General features: G+C 36.9%; 1 protein-coding gene across 3 annotated transcripts; it reads left to right on the top strand.

The window, feature by feature from the left end:
• Positions 1-2,413: 2,413 nt before the first annotated feature.
• On the top strand, positions 2,414-6,241 carry LOC132633727 (uncharacterized). Of its 3 annotated transcripts, none has more exons than XM_060350223.1 (2): positions 2,414-2,907; positions 3,537-5,390. In XM_060350223.1, the coding sequence occupies exon 2, from the start codon at positions 3,963-3,965 to the stop codon at positions 4,743-4,745; it is 783 nt and encodes a 260-aa protein (XP_060206206.1). In that variant the 5' UTR covers positions 2,414-2,907; positions 3,537-3,962; the 3' UTR covers positions 4,746-5,390. The 3 variants fall into 2 exon arrangements, 2 of the variants coding, with proteins under 2 accessions (XP_060206206.1, XP_060206207.1); XR_009579764.1 differs by lacking the exon at positions 3,537-5,390 and adding an exon at positions 5,656-6,241.
• Positions 6,242-22,506: the final 16,265 nt, after the last annotated feature.

Genomic DNA, 22,506 nt, shown 5'->3' with positions numbered 1-22,506 from the left:
TCCATTAGAGCTTTACCATTGCATTCTTGATATTTTGACAAATACATATAACCAAAAAAGCAACAATTTCAATGGAGACAATCAAAGAAATCGCTTACTACAAGACACTACGTCTTTTCTTATGGAACGAAAAGCTTACGAGGAATCAAATTTCACAATCCGAAGGTTTATGTGTGTTCCTAATCAACAGTACATTCATTACAATTCAGCCTTGTACATCGACAACTGAGGAGAGGAAGTGTTCTACCGTTATCCCGTTTGATCTTTCAAAGCTACTGAACAAAGACCCATCATTAGTTTCCATGCTTGTATCTGCTACTCTTCAGTTTGAACCGCAAACTATACAAAAATTGGCGAAAGACATGTCTTATGACCTTTTCACAGAGTTTCAAGATTCTCAAGCTTTACTCCCCGCGCCACGACCTACTTACGTAATTGCCATTGAAATCTCCCAGATTCGCTACGTCACTTTTGATGATAATGTTGATCTTAATCTTTTGCCTGATTTAAGAGGATTGCCTCCCCCTGTCCCGTTTTATCGTTGGTTTGAAATACATAAGGCTTTCACCGTACGTGATGTGAGTGCTGCTGATTACAGGAATGATCCATATGATACATACACTGATGATGTCGTTGAGTATCTCAACATGTTAAGGGAATATACTGGTGAAGGTGGAGTTTTTCCAACTAAACCACCCATTGCGACGGATGTACCAAGAGGGTTTGTTGAAGTCCAACCATGTGTTACACCAATTGACGATAATCGGAGACTTGGAGATTTGAAGGATGACACTTGCCCTGTTTGTCAAGATGAGTTTAAAGATGAGAATGAAGTGATTGTAACTTATTGTTCGCATGCCTTTCATACAAGGTGTCTCCTGCCATGGCTATCCAAGAAAAACACATGCCCAACTTGTCGAGCAGTCTATCCCTTGCATTATTCGCCCTTTTTGGACCATCAATGTCGTAAGCGCAAATATGACATGTTGGAGGCTTAAGTTTGAAATATGTGCTCTTTATCTTTTTCAGTTTTATAGTGGGATTAGTACAGATTCTTTATTCCTTGTTTTTTTTTTTTTTTAGTATCATATTGTAACATGGAGAATGTGTTGGCTAATATGTTAATATGAAAGCGAAGTAATTTTTTCATGTGCTAGAAAGCATTCAATTGCTGGTTATTTTGTTTCTCTCAAATTCTTTACTAGATATTAGGGAAAAGGTTTACACAGCATAATGATATTAGCTTTTTTATTCTTCTTGTTTGCCTCTTCTCAAGGTATATAATGAATTTGGAAACAACCAACTTATGTGAATGTGAAATGCAAAACTTCATGTATTGATACAAGTTCCTATTTTCATATGCAAAGGGAATGTTCCATAGCATAAGGTTTGCATCTGCTTTTGATTACTTTTAACTCTGTGCATACTGTATTTTGCTGATTGTATGTTCCAAATTACCTACATTCGTTTGTTGGAACCTGTAATGGTTGAAGACCAGTATTAGTGTTGCTAAGTGCTAACAATAAACTGACACTCTCATGAAATTACTTGATTTCTCAGGGCAGAGTCTATCCTTTTTCTTGTCAACACAAGTTTTTACTTGTGTATAACTGTAGTAAGAAGTTACTAATAGCCTAGCCCCACTTCCTATTACATCATTATGCTTTTCAGAACATTCTTCCTAATCATATGAATATTATATAATAGATAGTTTAAGTGCGACAAGTTGAAAGACTCTGGATGAGCTCACAAATCATGACCACTGATATTAAATAACTTGGACCTATGTAAGTTTTGACACTGTTGCAATACAGCTTCTAATCGTCTTCTTTCTCTCCCGTGAGCTCTACAATGGCTAAACTACATAACTAGTTACCGTGAAGCTCGAATGTGGTGTGATTTATCTAGAAAAATATCTAAAATTTCAATAGGATATTCATCCATTGATAATTTTATGTAGAAAGGCATCAACGTCTGTTTATATGAGGGCACAATTAGAGATTCTCCCTTCCAAGGATCAATGAATAAATGAGCACTGCTTTCCAGATTTTGCCTGTTGCTTACACTAATACATTTCATTCTTACTTGCAATTAATACTTTATAACAAAAATGGAGAATGCTAATTGTTCTATCAGTGCAGGAACCAGCAACAGATGGATGCTTAAGCGGGATAGAAGTTTAGCGATTCCAGGTCTTTTTTGATGGTGCAGTTCTTTCTTCCTTTATGTCAACATTTTTCTGTCAAAATTTCAGTTCGTGACGAAAAGGGTGAAGGAACTGGAGATCAATCAGCTATAACTGGTGACAGGTTCCTCTTAATTTTTTCGCTCATGCCATAATGTGATGCTCTTTAGTATTGATGTATTCTCTGTGTTCTGTGGAATCATTTATTTTTCTTGTTCATCAAGCCAGGGGCGGATCTATGTATATCCCAGGGTGTTCATCCGAACCCCCTCAGTCGAAAAATTACACTGTTTATATAAGGCCAAATTTTTATTTTATGTGTATATATTTAATATTGAACCCCCTCAAAACAAACGAAAGGTGCAGCTCAGTGGCGCAGGGGGTTCAAAGTTGCCCGTTACACGCGGGTTCGAACCCCAGCAGCCCCACTTGCAATATTTTCCTGAACATTTTATTTCAGCTGTTCATTAGACAAAACGACGTAGTTTAGTAACGTTATATTTAATTAAAATAAATGGACAAAACGACATAGTTTTGTAGGGGACAAATCTAATTGGATTAATTGGATTCAAATCAACAAACCAAATGTTTTCTTTCTCTTCTCTTCCGTCAAAGTCACCTCACCTAACACCTTTCTTTCTTTTTTTTTTTTTTGCTCAGTTTTTTTTGCTGATTTGTTTGCCTCCGCCACTGCTCTCTGGTCTCCGTTCATGGCTTCTTCGGTAAGTTCTTAGATCCCTCCTTTCTCCATTTTTTTTTTATCTTTTCTAAAATTCTATATATTTGCTTTATTGCGAGAATAAAATACTGGGTAATTGGGTATGTTGTTGTTGTTGTTGTTGTTGTTATTTTGTATATTTGCTATAAATTTTAGCTCGATTGCTTCAAATTTGCCCGGAGTGACTGAGAATTGGTCAATTGCAAAATTTTCTCTCTTGCTTTTTAGATTATACCCATGGAATCTTGGAGATATATATGATAGTCAACTTTCAGATGCAATTTTTCAGTTGTAATTTTAATATAAATGAATATATCTCAGTGTTCTCACTAATCGCAGCAAAAAGACAAATTAGGACATAAATTAACTTACAAATGCCTTCTCTTAACTTCAATTTTTTTTTATAACTTAAACCAATTTGGGGAGGATCTATTTGTATTTGGATAACTTAAAGACTGTCTCATATTTTTTGTATTTGGAGATATGATAGTTGAAAATGTCTTGCTGTGTTTAAATTACTTATTTTAGGAAGAACAATTTATTCTAGGAAGAAGGAACTAAATGAGTAAAATTGTCTACATAATTGTTTATTTCTTTTAAGTTCTAACAAAATATTTATTTTTTACGATTCAGTCTCAACGTTCAGTGAAGAACTATTTTACGAAAGTACCGAAATCAAGTGTAGCTTCTTCTAGTCAACCTAACCAGGAAGCAAATGCCAACCATTCAGAAGTACCATTACCTTATTCTCCAATGATTCAAAAAGATATTGTGAGTGCTTGTAAGATAGAAACAATTAAAGCTATTCTTGAGGAATTAAATGGTGACTACTTTTCTTTACTAGTTGATGAGTCTTTTGATGTGTCACGCAAGGAGCAAATGGCTATTGTCTTACGATATATTGATAGAAATGGATTTGTGATGGAGCGGCTTCTTGACATTGTTCATGTTCTAGATACTAGTGCTTTATCTCTAAAGAGGGCAATTATTAATTTACTTGCTCAACATTCCTTAAGTCTATCATATGTGCGTGGATAATGTTACGATGGGGCAAGCAATATGCAAGGTGAGATCAATGGCCTTAAAATGTTGATTAGGCAAGAAAGTAGATCAGCCCATTCCATTCATTGTTTTGCTCATCAACTTCAACTAACTCTTGTTGCGGTCTCAAAAAAATGTATTGAAGTGGGAAAACTTGTAGTGTTGGTTTCAAATATTTTGAATGTATTGGGATCTTCTTTTAAGCGTATGGATGAATTTCGAGATTCTCAAAAAGAAAGAATTCAAGAGGCACTAGATTTGGGTGAGCTTACAACCGGTAGTGGCTTGAATCAAGAACTTGATCTTTCAAGAGCTTGTGATACGCGTTGTGGATCTTATTTTAAATCTTTCAACAATTTTATTCTTATGTTTGGCTCTATTCTTAATGTTCTTGAATCACTTGTTCTTGATGCACGATTATTGGATGAAAGAGCCAAGGCAATGGGATATCTTGAAGCTTGTCGAACATATGAGGTTGCGTTCATGTTGCATTTGATGAGTGATGTTTTAGCAATCACAAATGAGCTTAATAAATGCTTACAAAAAAAGGAGCAAGATTTGGCAAATGCCATGTTACTTGTTGAAGTAGCAAAAATAAGGTTGCAAGCATATAGGGATGAAGAATGGGATTCTCTTATTGCTAGGGTGTCTTTGTTTTGTATCAAGCATAAAATTTTGGTACCTAACTTTGTGGAGCCATATGTTAGCTCTTTAAGATCACGAAGGAGACTTGGTGACAATAAAGTCTCTCATCATTATCGTGTTGAGGTATTTTGCAATATTATTGATTGGCAACTTTAAGAACTTAAAGATCGTTTTGGCGAAGCGACGACTGATTTGCTTCATGGAATTTCTTGTTTGAATCCAATTGACTTGTTTTCAAGTTTTGATATCAAGAAAATATTGAAAATGGCTAAATTATATCCTGATGACTTTAATGAATTCAATATGGGTTCTCTTGAGAATCAACTTGCAAGTTACATTATTGATGTTCGTGATGTTGATGAAAGGTTCTACAATCTAAAAGGGCTTTGTGATCTTTCAAAAAAATTAGTTCAGACAAAGAAGCATTCAAATTATCCTCTTGTATTCCGCTTAGTGAAACTTGCTTTGCTTCTGCCGGTTGCCACTGCATCCGTTGAAAGAGCTTTTTCAGCAATGAAGTTTATCAAGAATGACTTGCGGAGTCAAATGAGTGATGATTTTTTTAGCGGTTGTTTGGTGCCTTATCTAGAAAAAGATGTATTTGATAATGTTTCTAATGATGCTATTATTAAGACATTTCAAGATATGAAACCTCGTAGAGTACAATTGTAGAACTCCATGGTCTTGCTTGTGTAGTCTAACTTAGTTTCTTTGTTTTTGCTTCAAAAGCTCCCAAGCTTTTACTTTTGTAATATGGCATCTTCAAGTTGCCTTTCTTAATGGAAACTTCTTACTTTATTAGCTTTTGCTTAGTTTATTACCTATATTGTGGGATTTTATTGTGATATTTTTCTTCATCATGAGCGGAGGTGCCTTCACCCAACTTCGAGGTTTATGTACGCCTCAAGCAAGCCTTTGACAACACTATTCTTGCTTCGGCCTTCGAGCATGATTTTTAGTATTGTCTGTGCAAGAGTGATGCTTGATTTATTATATAGGAATTAGTTCCTATGTGTAGTTCTACTTTCATTTCTAACAATTTGCTACATTGATGACACTGTCTCAGATATAGAAGCTCTTCCGAACCATTTACGGAGGAAGTATGCCTTACTGCGTGATTTAGATAAAAGTCTGCAAGGTATTACTTATATTCCAAATTTTATATATTATTGGACTATTAAGGTTCTCTCATGCAAGTTAGTTGCTTTTTGACTTTCCATTGCTATGTGCTTCGTTAAGCATACTTTATGTATTTAAGTTATTCCTGATCCGACCCGCTCATTTGCCAACACAAGCGTGCTTATTTTATTTTTTGAACCCCCTGAACTGAAATCCTGCCTCCGCCACTGCATCAAGCCATAATGATGATATTTAAACCATTCCAATTATAATCTTAAACAAAATGCAGCATCACTTTAGAAATCCCCGAGGATGTTAAAATAGTTTCTAAGCAATTGCCTACTGAAGAGGGATTTTGTATTCCTGGATAGAATTATGTGCAGAGGACTATCTAAGATTTTATTTCAGTACGTGGGAAGTATCATTGCTATCAGTTGCTCCTGTGTGGTAATGATGCAGAATTCTTGTGTGTGTAGATCATGAAGTCAGTAAATTTTATTGCGACAATTACAAAGAAGTAATTTAGGGTTATATCTGGGTTTACCTGCGGTAGTTGGAAAATTGAGAAAAAAAATGTGGGAGTTTATTAAAGATAAAGTGAACGCTAAAATAAAAGGTTGAAAAAAATATTTTTTTAAGCCGTCTAGGAAAAGAATTGATGCTTAAATCGTTCTTATCTGCTATTCCTTCTTATGCTTTATCATGTTTTCAATTTCCGGACACTTTATGTAAGGAGATAACCACTATTTTCTCTAACTTCTGGTGGGGGCATGATGAGGATAGAAGAAAAATGCATTTTGAATAATGGGAGAACCTTCGCCTTGCGAAATCAAAAGGGGGAATAGGTTTTAGAGAATTGAAATCTTTTAATCAGGCTTTGTTGGCTAAACTTGCTTGGAGAATTTTGACTCGAGGATTCTTTACTTATACATACCTCTTTCCTCAAAGCTACATGTTCTTCTGCTAGCTCATGGATATGGAAGAGTGTTATTTGGGATAAAGATCTTTTACAAGAAGGTATTAGATGGAGGGTTGAATCAGGTGATAATATTAAAGTCTGGATGGATCCTTGGGTTCCCAACTCATATGAGTTCAGGCCTGGCCATTGTCATGCTCAATGGATATAGAGTTACGAGTGAATGATCTTATAAACCACAATACTGACACTTGGAAGTTGCAAGATTTACGGAATTGGTTTTGTACGAAAGAGATTCATCCAATAATATCTATCCCTGTTTCTTCCACTGGATCGTCAGACAAAATTATTTGGCATCATACTAAATCTGGAAATTATGAGATAAAATCGGGATACCATTTAGCTGGAGAAATTGTTAGATGTTGAGAAGTTAGTAGTGATAGACCTCAATCGAGTAATCAATCTTTTTCCAAAGTTCTGGATTTCTTAAGGTCTATAAATATATAAACAAACATAAACATTTTATTCGAAAATGTATTTTGAATGTTTTCCCTGTTAATCATCTTGTTTCTAAAAGATTAAAACATAGTTCTAGAAACTCAATGAGCTTTGACGGAGATATTTATGAACCTAGTAACATTGTAAACAAGGCACTTTTTGATTTCCATGAATACAAAAACAATTTGCTTACTACCTTTTCTTCTTCACTTGTACCTGATTATACTAATGATAAAAATATTATTGTGGCACAAGATGGTATTGTTATGTTTGCAGATGCTAGCTTACAAAATGAGAAAAAGATGGCAAGCATTAGAGTAGCGGTTATGGATAGCTGTGGTCATTTGCTTCAGGCCGTTGGTACCCCAATTCAATTTGTTGGGAAGTCCATCACCGCTGAACCACTGGAAAATGCTAAGAAAAATGGATGGTTAAAAGTAAAAGTCTTGTCCGATGCAAAAACTGTGGTGGATATGATATGGAAAAGAAGTGTAGTCTCATGGGATATAAAGACGAGTAGTGAAGATATATGGAAGCTTATGAGTTTCTTTGAGGATGTACACGTTGTATATATTTCTAGATCTTGAAATATGTCAGCGCACAATTTAGCCAATTTTTTTAATACGTTGTTACGTAAGGTTACTTGGGCTTCTTCTTTCCCTAGTAAGATTGTAACTGATGCTAATGCATCTTTTAACTCTTTGAGATCATTTATGAATTAATGAAGTAAAGTTGTTTCTTGTTAAAAAAAGAAAAAAAAATTACTTATGCCTACGGCACTTAACTATTCGAAATTATATTGTAAAATCATGTTTTTTTGTTTAAAACAGAAAAATTACTCTATCATGCCTATAACACTTATAAGGTGTCACGACCCAATTTAGGACCATGACCGGCGCTATGGGGTAGGATTCCCAAAGCAAGCCTTAACAAGAATTTACAGAAAATCGGACAGAGTTTCCCCTATTTTTATGACTATCCAAAATTTTCCTGTTTCAAAATCAACAATAAAAACATCCAATCTCAACCAAACTAAATGCAATCAACCCATTTCCAACATAATGATACTAAACATCTCTGGAATACGGGAAAAACGCCTAATACTAGTCACCAGTCTATAATGAATAAATAATACTCATGGAATAAATCAAATGACTATGGAGCAACTCTAAGAATTCAAAAGAAAAGACCATCATAGATAATAGAATCTTGGCCCACGCGGACAAGTGCGGGGCTCACCAGGAACTTTCAACTCGTGCTCTCTAGTTACCGTAATCCTCACCAACGTCACCTGCGGTCTCTGAAAAAAAATAGCGAGGAGTGAGACGCTTGCTCAGTGAGTAATAACACTTAACCACAACCGTTTTTATTGGGGACAAGTCAGAAAACATGCTTATATAATATTCATAAAATATCATGAATAAATGCCCTTTTTGCAAAAACAGTAGCAATAACCAATCTTCTCTATTTTCATATAAGCAGAAATCCTTTACCAATTCAATAATAAACTCAGTGAATACTGTCATATCAACTCTTATATCTGGGAGGTTTCCAAGAAAGGATCATGTAATCTGTATCATGTGGACCCCTTCGTAAAAGGAGTTAAATATAACTGTCGGTCCCTGCTCGAGGGAAAATGTTACATGTATGCTAGTTCTACCTTCCCACTAGTGAGGGCTATAACAGTAATCTGTAAATACAAGGTGCACCAGGTCTAACGAACCCGCCGTTAGCTACGGGATCCTTCAAAGTCTCCTCCCATTAATACTTTTCTTTGTAAAGAATAAATACTCATATGAAAGCATTTTCAAACAATACAGGGCATTTCAATTCTTATCAAATCATGTAATTGCATTTCAGAAACGGTAATCATATCTCAAGTAACGGTAAAACATATCTAGTAACGGTGAAAACAATTAGAATAACCGGTAACCATCTCAAGTAAACTGTTCGGTACTATATCAAGTAAAGGACTTGTCCCACATGCAATTTCAAAGCATCAGTAACACATTTTATTTTCAAAATCATGTATAAACTATGAAGGTTATGTAAATACAAATTGTGGTAAGATTACTACTCACCTCTCGATGCCAACTAACCAAAGCTCGACTTTTTATCGATCCAAATTGCTCAATTCGTGTGTGAATCTATAAATCAATATAAGTTTCTCTGTTATCATCCTCTAACTCCAAAATCCAATAAATTCAAGTGGTAACCCATCACGATCCCAATTACCCATATCTCAATTTCACTCAAAAAGATCACTTTTAAGCTATTGATGGACCTAGTAAATTTTATTCCTTACCATTTTCTTTATTCCCAATCATTCGTGCTAATTTGCTTCATCATGAGAATGCATAATTAAGGTTATACACTTGAACAATACTCCCAATCTCAATATCATAATTTAACTTAACCCAAATCTCTAATCCCTGTATATATAAAAATACTAATTGAGATAGGAGCAAAAATATATGTTTACCTTGAATTGAATATAACTTCAATAGTATTCTTTCGCTTCTCTGTTTCACGCCAAAAGATTGCAGCAAAAATCAATTTGTTCAATCCTCCTTTATCCTTCCCTATTCGATGTTAAAAAATTCTCTATCTTTTCAATTTCAATAGTCCAACGTTAATAATATGCTTATGACCTTTTTCTAATTTTTTTTTTGTTGCCACAGAAGCTTATATGCTTCGTGAGCCCTTTCCCTAATCCCTTTTTGTTTCCAGTTCATTGAAATGGGCTTTAGCCCAAATAACTTATTCCTGTTTTTTTTTTTTAATATATATATTTTTTTAAATTTATTTCTGTTTTTTTTTTAAAGTTTTATTAATTACATACCTACACTTAAATATAGGATATTACATTCTCTCCACCTTAAGAAATTCGGTCCCCGAATTTAAAATAAGAGCATACCTATAGACTGAAACAAGTGGGGATACTTGGCTCGCATATCATTCTCGGACTCCCAAGTAGCTTCTTCAATGGCATGATTTCTCCATAAGACTTTCACGGACACAATTTCTTTTGATCGTAACTTCCTTACTTGTCTGTCAACAATAGCCACTGGCTCCTCCTCATACGTCAAGTTCTCATCAAGCGTTATAGTCGGTGCTTCCAGCACACGAGAAGGGTCTGATATGCATTTTCTTAGCATAGAAACATGAAACACTGGATGGATAAAAGACATCTCACGAGGAAGTTCCAAACGATAAGCTACCTCTCCTACGCGGTCAAGTATTTCATATGGTCCTATAAATCTCGGACTCAATTTACCTCTTTTTCCGAATCGCATCACACCTTTCATAGGAGAGACTCGCAAGAAAACTTTATCCCCAACTGTGAACACTAAATCTCTTCTTCTCTTATCCGCATAAGACTTTTGTCTGCTTTGAGCTGTGAGCAACCTCCGTCTAATTAACTGGACCTTGTCGATAGCTTCTTGTACTAAGTCTGGTCCCAATACATTAGCCTCTCCCACTTCAAACCATCCGATAGGAGAACGACACCGCCTTCCATATAAGGCTTCATATGGAGCCATCTCAATGCTTGAATGAAAGCTGTTATTGTAGGCAAATTCAGCTATGGGTAGGTAAGAATCCCAACTACCTCCAAAATCAAGAACGCAGGCTCTCAACATATCCTCCAAGATCTGTATAGTACGTTCAGACTGCCCGTCTGTCTGCGGATGAAATGCCGTACTAAGATCTACTCGTGTACCCAATGCTTCTTGAAAAGATTTCCAGAAGCGGGAGGTAAATTGTGATCCTCTATCAGAGATGATGGATACTGGAACTCCGTGAAGTCGGACAATTTCATTCATAAATATCTGTGCATATTTCACTCCACCATATGTAGTTTTTACTGGCAAGAAGTGGGCTGATTTTGTTAGTCGGTCTACAATTACCCATACAGAGTCAAAACCTCTAAGGGTTCGCGGTAGTCCGATCACAAAATCCATAGTAACTCTTTCCCATTTCCACTCTGGAATCTCAATCTGCTGTAGTAATCCCGCGGGTCGCTGATGCTCGGCTTTAACCTGCTGACAAGTCAAACAACTAGAAACAAAGTTAGCAACATCTTTCTTCATACCTTCCCACCAATACAATTGTTTCAGGTCATGGTACATCTTAGTGGATCCAGGGTGTATAGTATATCTGGAGTTGTGAGCTTCCCCAAGAATAGTTCCTCTTAACCCATCTACATCCGGTACACATAACCGTTTACCCAGTCGTAGAACGCCATCACGGTCAACAGTCATTTTCTTACTTTTACCAGCGAGGACTTGATCTCAGTATTTGCACACTTGCACATCCTCATATTGTGTGGCCTTTATGCGCTCTACTAATGAAGATTTGGCTTGAACATAAGCCAACAATGCCTCTGATTTTCCCACACCAAACCTAACACCTGTACCTTCAAGTTTCAGCATATCCTTCGCCAACGGTCTCTTGTCTGGAGCTATATGTGCCAAACTACCCATAGATTTTCTGCTCAGTGCATCAGCCACAACATTTGCTTTTCCAGGATGAAACAAAATAGCACAATCATAATCCTTGAGTAGTTCCATCCACCGACGCTGTCGAAGATTTAGATCTTTCTGCTGGAAAATGTACTTCAAGCTCTTATGGTCAGTATAAATCTCACAAGTTTCGCCGTATAAGTAATGCCTCCAAATCTTTAGAGCAAATACCACTGCGGCCATCTCCAAATCATGCGTAGGATAGTTCTGCTCGTGCTTCTTCAACTGTCTCGAAGCATAAGCTATAACAAGACCATTCTGCATGAGAACACATCCTAATCCTACCCTTGAAGCATCACAGAATACCGTGAATCCTCCAGAACCTGCTGGTAAGGCTAATATTGGTGCGGTTGTCAAACATGTCTTGAGCTTCTGAAAACTCTGCTCGCATTCCTCTATCCACTGAAACTTCACATTTTTCTGTGTCAACTTGGTTAATGGGGCTGCTATTCTGGAGAAATCCTGTACAAAACGCCTATAGTAATTTGCCAAACCCAGAAAGCTACGATCTCTGTAGGAGAAGTAGGTCTGGGCCATTTCTGCACAGCTTCTGTCTTTTTAGAATCCACCATAATTCCATCTTTGGATACAACATGCCCAAGAAATGAAACTGAGTTTAGCCAAAATTCGCACTTTGAGAACTTAGCATAAAGCTCATGTTCTCGCAATGTCTGCAACACAGTCCTCAGATGATTCTCGTGTTCTTCTTGGCTACGCGAATAAATCAGGATATCGTCAATAAACACTATCACAAATTTATCCAGGAACGGCTTGAACACCCTATTCATTAGGTCCATGAATGCAGCTGGAGCATTGGTCAACCCGAAAGGCATCACAAGGAATTCGTAATGCCCATATCGAGTTCTGAATGCCGTCTTTGCAATATCTTCTTCTTTGATTCTAAGCTGATGATAACCAGACCGAAGATCAATCTTTGAGAAGTGAACAACTCCCTGCAACTGATCAAATAAGTCATCTATACGAGGCAAAGGATACTTATTGCGTATAGTTACCTTGTTTAGCTGCCTATAGTCGATGCACATTCTTAGAGACCCGTCTTTCTTCTTTACGAACAATACTGGCTCACCCCATGGTGATACACTCGGTCTAATAAAACTCTTATCTAGTAAGTCCTGCAACTGTTGTTTTAGCTCTCTCAGCTCCGCTGGGGCCATACGATATGGAGGTTTAGATATTGGCAATGTGTCAGGTGCCAAATCAATACCGAAGTCGATTTCTCGAACTGGAGGTAATCCTAGCAAATCATCAGGAAATACATCAAAAAATTCTTTCACTACTGGTACACTATCCAAGCTAAGTGCTTCCTCTCTTGTGTCACTTATCATAGCTAAGAGGCTTACACAACCTTTCTTCAACAATCGTTGAGCCTTCATAAAAGATATGACTTTACTAACCTCTGGAATTTGACCCCCTTTTAATACAAAGGTGGGCTCATTGGGTATCTTAAACTTAACTATTTTGGCGTTGCAATCAACAGTAGCATAACAAGGAGATAACCAATCCATGCCCATCAACATATCAAATTCAACCATATCAAGTACAATCAAGTCAGCTAGAGTATCCCTACCCTCAACTCGAATTTGACAAGCACGATACACATATTCAACTAATAGAGAAGCTCCCACAGGAGTAGCAACAAGAAAAGGATCATTTAACATGTCTGGCTGTCTGTCAAACCTTAAAGCAAAGTATGGGGACACATAGGAATGGGTAGATCCTGGATCAATCAGTGCAAGTGCATCAAATGAACAAACTGAAAGAATACCTGTAACCACTGCATTCGAGGCTTGAACATCCTGTCTAGTAAGTGCAAAAACTCTCGCCTGTCCTCTCCCAGCATTACTCTGTCCATGATTCCCAGTAGTACGATCTCCAGCACCTCGACCTTTGTTTCCTGTACCAGCAGTACCTGAATTATTACGAGTAGCATGAGTAGGTGCAGCTAACTGAACGGAAGCCTGGCCGGAATTCCTCGGAGGCTGAGGGCAGTCCCTCATGTGGTGTCCCAAATGGCCGCACCGATAACACCCTCCAGTCAAAACACGACACTGGCCCAAATGTGGTCTGCCGCAGGTCTGGAAGGATGGAGTAGTGGCATACATCTGTCCAAAACTACGATATCCAGAAGATGATAATGATGGCCCCATGGTACCCTGTCTATGATGTGGTCTATATGCAGACTGTGAAACTGAATCTGTCTGAGAACCCTGTTGCTGCTGTCCCTGATTCCCTGCTCTGCGATTTTCACTAAAGCCGCCACTAAAAGATCCCCCTGTCCTGGCCTTCTTACGTAAATTGTTGGCTGCACGTTCCTCGCGTCCCTTGTTTTCAATCTTTCTAGCAAGATCAACTGCCTCTGAGTAGGTCAACGTCTTTATCTGTGGGACTACTGCATTGTAAAGACGACCAACCAACCTATCAACAAACCTCCGCACTCGGGCAACTTCATCAGGCACCAAGTAAGGAGCATATCTAGCCAGCTTACAAAACTTGGTATTATACGTCGATACATCCATATCTGGAGTCTGAACCAGTCTCTTAAACTCGTTAGCATATTTATGTCTCAGACTGTCAGGAAGAAAATTATCCATGAACAACTTAGTGAACTCGTCCCATGTCAGTGGTGCTGCTCCTGCAGGTCTCCCTAGTAACAAAGTTTCATACCAGGTATAGGCCATGTCCTCTAGTTTGTATGCTGCAAGCTCCACGGCTCTCTCACTGGAACATCCGAGAGCGCGTAGTGCCTTAAGTGAGCCATCCAAGAACCCTTGAGGATCTGTTGAATTCTCAGAACTTGTGAATTTTGGTGATTTCAACTTCAGGAAATTTTGCAAGGATACCTCGTTGTTCCCAAAAGTCTGAGTCTGAGCAGGTGCCCGAGAATGTGGTTGTGTCTGAGCAGGTGCAATATTCTGTTGCTGAATCCTCTCTTGTCTATCCATTCTGTCTGCCAAACCCTCTATAACTCTCTGCATAGATATAAGTGCCTCGGCAGTGACACCCTCATGCGATGGTGGAGGTGGGCTAGCACTCATTTCAGGAGTGGGATCCCTCGTAGTCCTCGTGGCGGTACTGCGAGTCCTCGTGGTGGTACCGCGGCCCCTACCTCGACCCCGTCTGTGAGCTCCGCCTCTTCCCCTAGCGGTGGAGGCTGGCTGCCTACCTGAGGTGGCATTAGGTGCTTGTGGAACAACTGTCCTAGCTCCGCCAGAAGATGATCGAGTGTTAGCCATCTGATTACCAAAATAAATAATGTTAGATTCATCTAGTTGACCCTAAACGTCACACACGTAAGGAGGAATAAGAAAGAAAGACAAGACACATCCTATCACGCTCTCGCAGAATCACGATTATGGGAATGGCCGGCACATAGCCATAATTGAGATTCTATGACTAACATATGCTCCATCAGTCATACCGAAATAACCTAGGCTCTGATACCAACTTTGTCACGACCCAATTTAGGACCATGACCGGCGCTATGGGGTAGGATTCCCAAAGTAAGCCTTAACAAGAATTTACAGAAAATCGGACAGAGTTTTCCCTATTTTTATGACTATCCAAAATTTTCCTGTCTCAAAATCAACAATAAAAACATCCAATCTCAACCAAACTAAATGCAATCAACCCATTTCCAACATAATGATACTAAACATCTCTGGAATACGGGAAAAACGCCTAATACTAGTCACCAGTCTATAATGAATAAAGAATACTCATGGAATAAATCAAATGACTATGGAGCAACTCTAAGAATTCAAAAGAAAAGACCATCATAGATAATAGAATCTTGGCTCACGCGGACAAGTGCGGGGCTCACCAGGAACTTTCAACTCGTGCTCTCTAGTTACCGTAATCCTCACCAACGTCACTTGCGGTCTCTGAAAAAAACTAGCGAGGAGTGAGACGCTTGCTCACTGAGTAATAACACTTAACCACAACCGTTTTTATTGGGGACAAGTCAGAAAACATGCTTATATATTATTCATAAAATATCACGAATAAATGCCCTTTTTGCAAAAACAGTAGCAATAACCAATCTTCTCTATTTTCATATAAGCAGATATCCTTTAACAATTCAATAATAAACTCGGTGAATACTGTCGTATCAACTCTTATATCTGGGAGGTTTCCAAGAAAGGATCATGTAATCTGTATCATGTGGACCCCTTCGTAAAAAGGAGTCAAATATAACTGTCGATCCCTGCTCGAGGGAAAATGTTACATGTATGCTAGTTCTACCTTCCCACTAGCGAGGGCTATAACAGTAATCTGTAAATACAAGGTGCACCAGGTCTAACGAACCCGCCGTTAGCTACGGGATCCTTCAAAGTCTCCTCCCATTAATACTTTTCTTTGTAAAGAATAAATACTCATATGAAAGCATTTTCAAACAATACAGGGCATTTCAATTCTTATCAAATCATGTAATTGCATTTCAGAAACGGTAATCATATCTCAAGTAACGGTAAAACATATCTAGTAACGGTGAAAACAATTAGAATAACCGGTAACCATCTCAAGTAAACTGTTCGGTACTATATCAAGTAAAGGACTTGTCCCACATGCAATTTCAAAGCATCAGTAACACATTTTATTTTCAAAATCATGTATAAACTATGAAGGTTATGTAAATACAAATTGTGGTAAGATTACTACTCACCTCTCGATGCCAACTAACCAAAGCTCGACTCTTTATCGATCCAAATTGCTCAATTCGTGTGTGAATCTATAAATCAATATAAGTTTCTCTGTTATCATCCTCTAACTCCAAAATCCAATAAATTCAAGTGGTAACCCATCATGATCCCAATTACCCATATCTCAATTTCGCTCAAAAAGATCACTTTTAAGCTATTGATGGACCTAGTAAATTTTATTCCTTACCATTTTCTTTATTCCCAATCATTCGTGCTAATTTGCTTCATCATGAGAATGCATAATTAAGGTTATACACTTGAACAATACTCCCAATCTCAATATCATAATTTAACTTAACCCAAATCTCTAAATCCCTCTATATATAAAAATACTAATTGAGATAGGAGCAAAAATATATGTTTACCTTGAATTGAATATAACTTCAATAGTGTTCTTTCGCTTCTCTGTTTCACGCCAAAAGATTGCAGCAAAAATCAATTTGTTCAATCCTCCTTTATCCTTCCCTCTTCGATGTTAAAAAATTCTCTATCTTTTCAATTTCAATAGTCCAACGTTAATAATATGCTTATGACCTTTTTCTATTTTTTTTTGTTGCCACAGAAGCTTATATGCTTCGTGAGCCCTTTCCCTAATCCCCTTTTTGTTTCCGGTTCATTGAAATGGGCTTTAGCCCAAATAACTTATTCCTGATTTTTTTTTTTTAATATATATATATATATATATATTTTTAAATTTATTTCTGTTTTTTTTTTTAAAGTTTTATTAATTACATGCCTACGGCACTTAACTATTCGAAATTATATTGTAAAATCATGTTTTTTTGTTTAAAACAGAAAAATTACTCTATCATGCCTATAGCACTTGTAAGGCCACTCAACCAGCCAAATAACTTATTTACCCAACCAACAAAATACCTATTTTACTTTCTAAATTACTTTTTCTGTCCCAATATATGTGGTACAATTCAGATTTTGAGAGTCAAACCTATTAATTTTTACCGTGTATTCGGTCAAAGGATCTTCAAGTTTTTTGACATAAAATTTAAATATTTGAAAACTATATAAAAAGACTACTATAAGTCACAATAATTGACAATTCAAAATATCTAAAAGTTATAAAAAATGTGATCAAAGAAAAAATTATTTTAATCTCGACATTGAAAAGATGTCACATAAATTGGGATGGAGAAAGTATCTAACTTTTGTCATTTTCTTAAATTTTTTATCCTCTAGAATTGGTTCAGTAAATAAAAAGAGGTAACTAAAGCATATACCCGCGTGAAAGGTTAAAAGAAAGCCGCGTGGTTTTCCCAAATAAAAAACACGTCCATATTATTTAGGTGAAAATGATTTTCACCCCCTAACTTTACTTTGAAAATCAAACTCCCCCCTCAACTATGAAAAATAAATATTCTTCCTCTTTATCCTATAAAATATCTATTTTACCCTTGACATTTTCAATCCTCCATCTATGTAATACCTTTTTATATTGCATATATTTTTTTTAACCTAGGTATGTATAGATTTTTATTTAAATTCATATTATAAATAGAATAATCCTTTTATAAATTTATTACAAAATGTAATGTTACTTTTAATGTTTGATATTTTAGTATTACATGGATTAAGTATATCATGTATGTACATGCATGTGTATGTGTGTGTGTATATTACCTGTTATTTAAGTTTCACTTCTCTCTTATTCTCTATTGCCAGCACATAAACGAGCTTTGGTCATCATTAATGGAATATTTTAAATTATAATTTAAAATTCATTTTTAATATAAATAGATAATCTTTTAGGAATTTGTTATGGAGTTTACCTCTATTTTATTAATTATTTTGCATTACCTACATTAAAATATATTTATAAAGTTATTATTACTTGTTATTTTTACTTGTACAAATAGATATTAGAGTTTTGATCATTAGTTAATTTTTTATTGTCATTTATTTCATTATCGAACGACATTAAATTATATACTTAACTAGTATTTTTCACTTTTCCTTTTCCGTCTGGAAAATAATATTTATTTTTTATACGAAATTTGTTACATAGATTAAAGAGATTAAAAGAAATCATGATTTTAAAGAAGTAAAAGAAAAAAAGACAAGTTGATAATATAAGGATAAAATAGGAATTTTCAAAAGTCTATCAGAATAAAGGGGAGAGAATGATTATTGTTCAAAATTGAGGAAAGAGTTTGATTTTTAAAGTAAAATTGGAGGGCGAAAAATGATTTTCACCCTATTATTTTAAGGAAACTTCCCAATCACAACAGGATTCGGAAAACTTACACCTACAATATAACTAACTTCCTCCACTAGAGCTTACCATTGCATTCTTGATATTTGACAACCAAAACTAACAATTTCAATGGCGAAAATAAGTGACTTCTCTCAATGCAACGGACTAGGGCTTTTCTTATGGAACGAAAAGCTTACGAGGAATCAAGTTTCACAATCCGAAGGCTTATGCGTGTTCATAATCAACAGTACATTCATTAAAATTAAACGTAAAAAATTCACAGCTATGAAGAGGAAGAGCTCTTACTGTTATCCCGTTTAATCTTTCAAAGCTACTGAACAAAGACGCATCATTATTTCGCGTGCTTTTATCTGCTACTCTTCAATTTGACCCACAAGATATACCAGACTTGGCTAACGACATCTCTGACAAGCTTTTCACAAAGTTTCAAGATTCTCAAGCTTTACTCCCCGCGCCACGACCTACTTACGTAATCGCCATTCACATATCCCAGACTCGATATGCCAACTATGATGATAATGTTGATCTTGATGCTTTGCCCAATTTAAGAGCATTGCCTCCCCCTATACCGTTTTATCGTCGGTTTGAAATACAAAAGGTTTTCACCGAACCCAGTGTGAGCGCAGCTGATTACATGAATGATCCGAATGATACATACACTGATAATGTCGTCGAGTATCTCAACATGTTAAGGGAATATACGGGTGAAGGTGGAGTTTTTCCAACTAAACCACCCATTGCAACGGACATTGCCAGAGGATTTGTCGAAGTCAAGCCATGTCAAATTTCTTGGTGTGCAAGTCCGGCTATTAGGCTCGAAGGTCTGATGGATGACACTTGCCCTGTTTGTCAAGATAAGTTTAAAGACGAGAAAGAAGTGATTGCAACTTATTGTTCGCACGCCTTTCATACAAGCTGTCTACTGCCATGGCTATTCAAGAACTTGTCGAGCTGTCTATCCTTTGCATTATTCGCCCTCTTTGGACCGTCAATGTCGAAAGCGCAAACATAGCATGTTGGAGGCTGAAGTTTGAAATATGTGCTCTTTATCTTTCTTCTGTTTTGTACTGTGATTAGAAGAGATTCTTTATTCGTTTTCAGTAGTATCACATTGTAACAAAGGAATTTTTCATGTGCTAGATAGCATTCAATTGCTGGTTGTTTGGTTTCATTCAAATTCTTAACTAGACAGCAAAGGGAAAAGGTTTGCTCAGAGATATAGGCATTCTTATTCTTCTTGTTTGCCTTTTCTCAATGTATGGTGAAGTTGGGGACGACCAATTTATGAGAAGATTAATCCCACATATGGGATGCAATCGAATGTAGTATATAAAACTTCATGTGTTAAAACAAGTCCCTATCTTCATATGAAAGGGAATCTTCCACAGCATAAGGTTTGCATCTGCTTTCGATTACTTTAACTCTGTCCGAATTGTATTTCACTGATCGTATGTTCCAAATTACCTACATTCGTTTGTTGGAACTTATAATGGTTGAAGACCACCCTCCTAGAGTTTGAAGGTTAACTTGGATATAACATTACTTGATTTCTAAATTTGGTGCTACTTCGTTAAACTGTCCCAAAAATATAGTGCTTGTAAAGTTTTTTACGCATTTTAAAACAGAACAAAAGTTCACAGTCTATCATATTTCTTGTCAATGCAAGTTTTTCCTTGTCCATAAATACAGTAAAGAAGTTACTACTAGCCTAGCCCCTTTCCACCTACATCATAAATCGTGTGTTTTTAAAAAATTCTTCCTAATCGCAATGAATATTATAATGGTGATTTATGTGCGAAAAGTTGAATCGAGTCTCAATGAGCTCCGAATCATGACCGCTGTTAAAGTTAACCTGGACATGGTTTTGCAGTTAATGCTAGTGCATATTTGCCATGATATATTTGGTACCAAAGTATAAACTGCTGGAATGCTGCTGCTAATCTACCTTGTTTCCCTCTCTTGAGCTCTATAACGGTTAAACTATGGAACTAGTTACCGTGAAACTGGAATGTGGTGTGATTTGTCTGGTAATTGTCTAAGCTTTCACTGGGTTCGGAAATCATATTGCCACATACATTAGGATTTGAAGCAATTCCTAAAAGGAAAGGGTTAGAATTTCACTGCCTGCCTATATATATGGGTATCTACAGACATCCCCAGAAGCAACGAAAGAGGGGAATCGGTCTAATTGCTGGCAAAATTAGACTTATCCAAGATTTTGTTAACTTTGGGGGGGTGTGCTCCACATGGAGATCCGCAGCCCGGAAGGAAAATTTCGCCCTAGGAATTACCCAAATTGCTTGTGCAGTGCATGCTCCTCCTCAACTTGTTCCCCTCTAAAACACTGCCCTTTACCACTTGCAGCACCGCCCGTCATTCACAGCACAGTAATTTCATGTAAAAATAATAATATAATTTATATGGAGCGTTACTTCGCGTCAAAGGGATGGTTGTTTGCCATTAGCAAGCACGAAGACACATGTCCGTTCCACCCATTTTCTCGTGGCCAAATAAGTTTACCCCATGTACACACTCTCCCTGAACATGATTACAAGCTAAGTTACTCGGATTGGCTTCTTCTTCTTGTTCAAATTACACCTTGTTTGTCCTTTACAAGCAATCTCTCACAAGTGGATTGGCTTTTTGGAGACCTGGAAAAGGCGTTTTACTCAACTAGTAGGCCATTATCAACCTCCCGACGACTGGTGGGTGTCCATTACTTGCTGCAACAACCAGCTTTATACCATGGATTACGATGAGACTGTTGTAATTTGGGACAAGAAGATCGATCATGTCCCAGTGGTGCAACAATGGGTGGTCGTGAAACCACCAAGCCGTGTTGTTTTTGATCCTGACCGCGTGTTTTTAGTAGAATCCGAGGTTAGTGGGGAAGTATTCACAGTTGGAATAGACGATAAGAATACTGACCTACTTTATGTTCACAAGATTGATGTTACCAAAAAAAAAGCGTGTCCGAGTTAAGCAGTTGGGTAGCAGAGCACTTTTCTTTGGTGTTCTTGCTCGTGTGTGCTTTTTTATCCAACTTGATGAGATAAATGGCTGTAGGCCCAATCGAATCTATCTCGATGAGAGGAGATGGAGTGAAGAAGGTCAACCCGGTATTTATAGCTTTCCATGCGGACCGCTTGCTCCACTTTGAAGCCTAGGAATCATCTTCAACTTGCGATGGATTTAAAGTTAGATGAAAAAAAGGTGGTAGGAATCAAAGTAATTTGCTCGACAAGGTTAATAGCTTAATGCAATACATAATGAACTACTAACGTTTTACCAGCCAGATGTTTACTTTCTTTGGAAATTTACTGCAATAGCAATCCATGTGTTAAAAAAAAAAAAAATCATACTTCTTCCAATTAATAATTTATCACAAAAAAATGCTAATTGTTTTACCAAGCACTTGGTACTCAGCTACATGTGTTTGCTTCTTGTGTTATATAGGTGTACTTTAGGACCAATTTTTTTTGATAAGGTAAAGGTCTTATTAGAAAAAGTGCCAAGAAGGTACAGAAGAGTACAAGAAAACAGAAAAATGCATTAGAGCAGCCTATTATAGGTTCCCTCCTAACACCTCCAGAAACTCCATATACTGTTCCATATTTTCCGGTGAACTACTTTTACACCAACAATACAGGTTAAGTTTTAGGACCAATACACTTGATTTTTAAGACAAATAAACTGTGTGGTAATAGCAACTTGAAATATGAGTGATGGACACTTCCCAAGTCTTTTATGTTGCAAAATGACTGGAGACGTCTAGTCAACGCAGGAACCAGCCTACAGATAGATGCGCAAGCAGAAGAGGAGTTTAGTGATTCCAGGGCTCTCTTGCTGATGCAGTTCTTTCGTCTACATTGTGTCAAAATTTCAGTTGTTACTGATGACAGGTTCCTCT

The sequence above is a fragment of the Lycium barbarum genome, chromosome 3 (genome assembly GCF_019175385.1).
Source record: "Lycium barbarum isolate Lr01 chromosome 3, ASM1917538v2, whole genome shotgun sequence".
NCBI classification, from domain to species: domain Eukaryota; kingdom Viridiplantae; phylum Streptophyta; class Magnoliopsida; order Solanales; family Solanaceae; genus Lycium; species Lycium barbarum.
Note: the sequence above shows the minus strand (reverse complement) of the source record. Positions and strands in the feature narration are given on the sequence as shown.

What these genes read in the sequence shown, in the direction of transcription:
- LOC132633727 (XM_060350223.1), top strand. Translation starts at nt 3,963, where the DNA reads ATGCAAGGTGAGATCAATGGCCTTAAAATGTTGATTAGGCAAGAAAGT.